Below are 6,487 nucleotides of genomic sequence, written 5' to 3'. Positions count from 1 at the left end.
TGAATTGTTTCTAAGGCCATCAATTCTTGTGAATATAACTCAAAATATAACTATTTTGTGGATTAGTTTTACTTGAAGGAGTTTATGCAAGTTGAATTCTTTCCAAGGCCATCAATTCTTTTGAATATAACTCAAAATATACCTATTTTGTTGCACGTTTAGAGACTTCTCTTAATCTATACATGTTTTCCTCTTTATAAACTTGTATTAATCTATACATGTATCCTCTTTATAAACTTGTATTAATCTCAGATACTTTAAAATGTCCTATATAGCACACGTGTTTTCTATTTGGTGGTTACTTTCGAGTATCTAAAATAATTGTGAAGAATATTCTTGATAAAGCTGGACTGAATTTTGGTAAATCAGAATAATTCATTAACGCTAAAGATGTAATACTCTCCTATTTCCCCTTATCAACATGCATTCTTTTTAACGTACCAAAAATTAATATTGAGGAGTTTGCTCTGTGATTCATCGTTCGAACTTCCCTGAACACACTACATTGTATTTCTTTCTTCCTGGGGTCGGACAACATTTTGACATAAAAAATGGACTCATCAAGTAATTTGTTGTCTCGAAAAAGGGAAAAAAAAAGAGGAATTTTTTGCAATATAAAGGCTATTCCAGAGTCTGAAGAATTTAAGGTTGATATTACATTTGGTGCAAGAGCAAGGATATCTTTAAGGCTGATTTATATAGACAAAGAAGTGATCGGTGAACCTTCAATCACGAATGTTATGAAAATTAAGAAAGTCCCAGTTTCTGCTAACCAAATTAGTGTGTCAATAGGTTGATATGGGGCATTACCATTAACAGGTTCAAATTATGACATTGTGTGGGGGTGTGTGTAGTGAGGGGAGGCCTGGGGTCAGCATGTGGGTGAGGGAAACTGAAAAGTGATTGTGTTTGATGCAAACTCCCCAATTTTTGTGTGGATTTGGTTTGAAAGTTTAGAAAACATAGCAAGAGAAATGGGATTTTATACCACTAGAGCTTTTAGGTATGATTAATTAGTCTTATATTCATTCTCTTTAATTGTTAATACTAGCACTCTTACAGTATGTGCACATTGGGAGGAATTTGCATTTTCATAATGGAAAGTTATATGCGTTTGATGCCTAACGTTTAGCAGGTATATAATGTTGGTGATGGCCACCAAACTCAGGAGCACATACTGCAAACACACTTCACATAAACGAGAATCACGAGGCTATTTCACCAATGAGATAGATGAATTAAAAATGAGATGCAAATAATGTACAAACACCCCGAATATATAAGGTGTGATGAGGAATGTGCAATTGCCAACTAACTACCTCAAAGCACTTGCATAATAAAACAAAAAATTGTGAAATCATTCAGCATAGACCAATAATATATCATATAAATTATTATTATTACTATATATCATATAAATTATTATTATTACTATCTTTCAATATTAAATAAAAATTTAAGCAAAAATAAGTCAATTATTTGATTGGTTTGTTGACTTTATTACTATATAAAGAACTCCTTACATAACATGGACTAATAAATAAAAAGGTTAAAAATAACTGTATTATAATAATAATAGTAAAAAGGAAATAAAATTTTATTGGCGGTCCCTTCGCGCACCAGCGCTTACAAAATTTTCGAATATGAACCGTAACAGAAAACAAAATGATCTCGCCGCAATAATTTGGTGCCATTGAATGCACAGGTTTTAAGCGCCCTCAGATTTGACCTTCTCGATGAGATCGGCTGCATCTTGAACAGTAGCAATATTCTCTGCTCCTCCCTCTCCTATCGATATCTCGAACTTCTCCTCTAACGCCATCATTATCTCCACCTGCACAAATAAACCATTCATTTTCATACCAGTGCAACACAATACACGGAACAATTTTAAAACTAGGTTTTTTAGTTATTTACGGTATCTAATGAATCCGCGCCCAGATCGGCAAACTTAGTCGCCGGCTGGACGGTCTCCACCTCAATCGACAGCTGCTTCGCAATTACATCCTGCACTGTTGCCAGTGTTTCCGGCAGAGCCTGCATAAATTTCATTAACAATGTCAAATCAAGAAATTTTCTTTATCTGCAATCGCTAAATTTGGGGAAAATTCAAACTTACGGTGACGGCAAAGATTGTGAATGCAGGGGAGCCAAAGGAACGGGTTTTCCATGTTCTGTTTGCTGCAACTTGTCGTTTGAGGCAGATTCTTAGTCCATTCAACTGAGAAACCCTCTGCAATTGGCAAATACATCAAAATCCAGTTAATTTAGTAGATTTTCATTAAACGACCCGAATTCGAACCCTGCAACTCATTATATGCCAAAGATTTTACATACAGATGGTGATTGTAGCGTAACATGTTGAGATTGGTGGGAAGCCACGAGCCCGACTCTTTTCGCTGAAATTGGCTGAATGAGTGATGAGGTGGGGGTGGAAGTTGCCACTGCTGCTGCCATTGCTTCTGTAAATCACAGAAATGATTTAATACTTTTTTTTCAGGTTTTTTCTGCCTGCGTTTGCAATGGAGTAGCAAAAGGCATGTGACGAATTTAAAGGCTTGAAAGTTGAATTCTAGCGGAAATGACGAAGTGCAGTGTCTCGATCTGACCGACGCAGATTTTCTGGAGTGTTTGCTAACATATTGAGCCCTCCGTCTGCTTTTTAAATTTTGTATTTACATTTTAGCTGTAACAGCTTGGATTTGGACTTCATCGGCCATAGGTATTATTTTTCATCAGTGAGCTTGCTTTTACTTTGTTCACTTCATTACCCTGTGAATCAGAAATAGTTGGAAAAAATGGCAATTCAATCTATTTATTGAAGAGCTAGATTGTGATCAAATTAGAAAATAAGATCTAGGGATAGAAATTGAGAGAGAAGAATAATAGATGAATGGATTATTTTATTTTTTATATTAATGATGAATAGTGTTATATTTTAATATTAATATGTAAATTTATGTTAAAATAAATATATAGATTTTAATAAATATAAGATATATAATTTATATATATTATAATTAAAAATATTAAATAATTTTTTCAAAATTATGATGATAATTTTAAATCACTTTTAAATGAGATATAGTATATATGAATAATGTGCTTTTTTCCATCGTTAATGAGCAAATCAAATGAGCAAATCGAGTAAAGAATTTTATCCTTTTCATTTTTTTTCACATAGACAAAGCATGAAAACCTTTGTGAAATTTATGGAGGTAGGTGATAAGAAAAACAAAATTAAGGATAAAGTGAAAATACTTGAAAATGAGAATAAAATGAATAATTATCTTCTTTATGGGAGAAGTATAATATGACATTTCCTTGTGGAACAATTATCTTTGGAGGACTTATATGTATGCGTTGAGAAGGACTATGAATTGAACATGATAAATATGAAATCGATAGCTTTCCAAGAGGATATTTCATTGTAATAATTAGTTATGAAAATAATTAATAAAATTTTGAGGTTTGTGTTTTTTTAAGGAGGGCCATGCAATTTTGAAAGTTGAAACCCAAAGAACTAGTAGGACCAAACAATGATATAAAAACCATCTCATACATACTCTTTTGGGCTTGATAAGGAGTTGCAACTTAATAATAGCATTTTAACCAAATTACATGCAACATACTATGAAAATATGTTTCCATATTTAATTAATAAAATCATCAACATTGCCATGTTTCCTTTTTATTGAAGAAATTTGATTAAGAGGAAAATCAATGGACAATAACATGGTTGTCAAAAGAAGACCAAAGCTATCAAGAAAGAAAATAAACCATTAACAAAGTCGAAAACAACAAAACAAAGATTAGTCAAAGAAGTCTTTAGCACCTAACATCCACCCAAACCACAAAGGTAACATCTAGACGACTAAAGAAAAGGGAACCCAACAAATCATATATGAGATGGTTCCCACACTAAATATATGCCTAAAGAGAATGCTTGTGTGGGGCTCCTTCACACTACCCTTGAAAGAAACTCTAATGACTAATATACATATGAAATAAAAATAAATAAAACTTAAAAAAACAACACCTAAGAATAATTCTACAAATTATCTTTAAGAACATAATATTAAAAATAATTTAATTATGATATGATGGCTCTACACACTCCTGTCTGTTCTGATTCAAATGCAATGTCTTTGCATGCTCTCGCCCATTCTGAATCTAAAGCAAAGACTCCCACCTGCAATGTGGCCAGTGATGGCTCTGCACACCCATTCCCTGCTGCTCTCTTGAACGTTGTTGTTGCTGGGGCTTTGCCCTTGGCAATGGGTGGCTCGGGTCCCTCTATGTTTGTCGGTAGTGTTCCTGCCTTGTCGACAGATGGTTTGTGCCCTCCCCCTTGTGGATACCCCTCAGGTGGGTATTACTGTTGTTGAATCTTTGGCTCATGGGGTTGCCTCTCAATCTAGTAATGCTACTTTTGATGGTGACCCTGTTGTGAGTGCTAAAGTATCATTCATACCTCCTCTCGCTAGTAAACACAACTTTGCTCATGTGGCCAAATTTGTCGCCTAACCCTCCAGGGGGCTCGTCCTCTTCCCTATGCCAAGTCCTCCCTTGTGGTGGTCTGTGGAAAGGATGTTGTGGATAACATTGAGTTCTACCAACGTCATGCCTTGGTGTGCAGATTCTCTGGGTTCTAGCCTTTGTTACCAAATCTCCATCGCTGGGTAAGTGACTCCTGGAAGCCTTTGATTACTAATAGTATTGAGCTCAAGTTCCTTGTGCTAAAGGATTTTTCATTGCTTCTTTCACTTCTTTGAATGATCGGGATTTGGTTTTGGGCAAGTTGTGGGCTTGGGGAGCTCTCTCTCTCTCTCTCTCTCTCTCTCTCTCTCTCTCTCTCTCTCTCTCTCTCTCTCTCTCTCTCTCTCTCTCTCTCTCTCTCTCTCTCTCTCTCTCTCTCTCTCTCTCTCTCTCTCTCAAGCCCTAGACAACTTCTTTTAACCCTCTTATTGAACCACTTAATGTGCGTCCGGTTTGGGTTCACCTTCCAAATCTTCCCTTTAATTTATAGAAGCACTCTTGCTACGAGGCCATTGGTAACTCTATTGGTCGTTTCTTGAAGGTTGATGATGCCACGTTGTCAATGGGCCATTCCACCTTTTCTCACAGCTTAGTCGATATTGACTTCTATTTGCCTCTTCCCGGGGACATGGTTCTCATGGTGGGGGATAGGCCTTAGACACAACCATTGGATTTTGAGGGCCTCCCCTTTCGATGTTGGAAATGCTTCTCTACGGGTCACTTAGCTTCAAATTACTCCATTTCACATCATAAAGGTGTTGCTACTTGGTGGAAAGATGCTACCGTTGATCACTTGACTATCTATACTTTTGACTCTGATTCTGTTGGCTCCTCTCAGGAGGATGAGGAGCTTCTTACCGTTGTTGATGCTACAGTTGATGTCACTGTTGTGGCTCCTTCTATCCTTGAGGATTCAACTCTTGTTGCCCTTGTTGCGCAGCTCCGCCCTACTCCTGCTAATTATGCTCCTGATGTTGTTCCTTTGCAACAGATTGCTATTGTTTTGCAGAAGATTGCTGCTATTCTGCAACAACACGCTGCTAGCGATACTGATTGTAACCCTGCAGGGTCCCTCTTGAATGATCTCTCTCTTGATGGTCCTAATGACAATATCGCCTGGATTGTGGTTTGTCGTAGGCGGAAGGAGAAGTCTTCCCCCCTCTCCCAAACTCCTCTTTGTCAAGGCTTGGGTGCTTCTACCCCTCCTTGAGTTGGGTTTGGGTTGTTGGTTTGACAAGTTTTTTTCTTTTCGCCTATTTGATTGTCCAATTGTTTGTTAGTATCTGTGGAAGTGTCGTTATGGTTTGTCTTTGTTTTATTCTTCATAGTTTGTGATTTATGTGTTGTTAATGTGCTGCTACTAGTTTTTTGGTTGTCTCTACACCCTCTAGGTTGTTGTATTTGAGGACAATACCCTTCATATCAAAAACATAATATTAAAAATAAAACTTACTTGATTGGGTAGGAAATTGTTTAATACATTAATGAATATTGTAAAATATAGTTGTTTTTCAAACAATCAATTCTATCATAATACAACAATAAAGGGTACTACATGTGCATTTGAAACAACAAATTCAAACATCAAATTTCACAACTACCTTTATTGCTTATTGAAAATTGATAACTTCTAAGGAAGTTAGAGCTTAAACTGATTCTTTCGGATATACATTTTTTAATAAAAATTATTAGGGATTTATACAAGGGCATAGAAGTCACATAATAAATTCTAAATATAAAAGATCCACATTCATAAGAACAATTAAATTTTTTCTTTTATTCTAATATCTTAAATTCATATGATATATTGGTTATTTTTTATAGAATTATTTTTGTTCTTAATTTTCATTCATTCTTTTATTTCCTCTCCACCTTCTATTGAATAGGAAGACTCTAAATATATCTTTGATTGATTATTGCTAATAAAGATACATTCATATATTGATCT

The 6,487-nt window shown here is 35.5% G+C and overlaps 1 protein-coding gene across 1 annotated transcript; it reads right to left on the bottom strand.

Annotated features, from left to right (window-relative positions):
* Positions 1–1,538: 1,538 nt before the first annotated feature.
* Positions 1,539–2,780, bottom strand: LOC131053591 (acyl carrier protein 1, chloroplastic). Its single transcript, XM_057988220.2, has 4 exons — positions 2,338–2,780; positions 2,120–2,233; positions 1,918–2,037; positions 1,539–1,834 (listed from the first exon to the last, which is right to left on the bottom strand). The coding sequence occupies exons 1-4, from the start codon at positions 2,455–2,457 to the stop codon at positions 1,709–1,711; spliced, it is 480 nt and encodes a 159-aa protein (XP_057844203.1). The 5' UTR covers positions 2,458–2,780; the 3' UTR covers positions 1,539–1,708.
* Between the last annotated feature and the right edge of the window lie 3,707 nt (positions 2,781–6,487).

This window comes from Cryptomeria japonica, chromosome 4 (genome assembly GCF_030272615.1).
Source record: "Cryptomeria japonica chromosome 4, Sugi_1.0, whole genome shotgun sequence".
Taxonomy (NCBI): domain Eukaryota; kingdom Viridiplantae; phylum Streptophyta; class Pinopsida; order Cupressales; family Cupressaceae; genus Cryptomeria; species Cryptomeria japonica.
The sequence above is the reverse complement of the archived record's forward strand: the minus strand, read 5'-3'. Positions and strand labels throughout refer to the sequence as shown.

Excerpts from the sequence above, each read along its gene's own strand:
- LOC131053591 (XM_057988220.2), bottom strand. The coding sequence starts at position 2,457 with ATGGCAGCAGCAGTGGCAACTTCCACCCCCACCTCATCACTCATTCAG. Across the intron at positions 2,234-2,337 it reads TTACGCTACAATCACCATCT|AGGGTTTCTCAGTTGAATGG; the intron begins GTATGTAAAATC and ends TGCCAATTGCAG. Across the intron at positions 2,038-2,119 it reads TCACAATCTTTGCCGTCACC|GCTCTGCCGGAAACACTGGC; the intron begins GTAAGTTTGAAT and ends AAATTTATGCAG.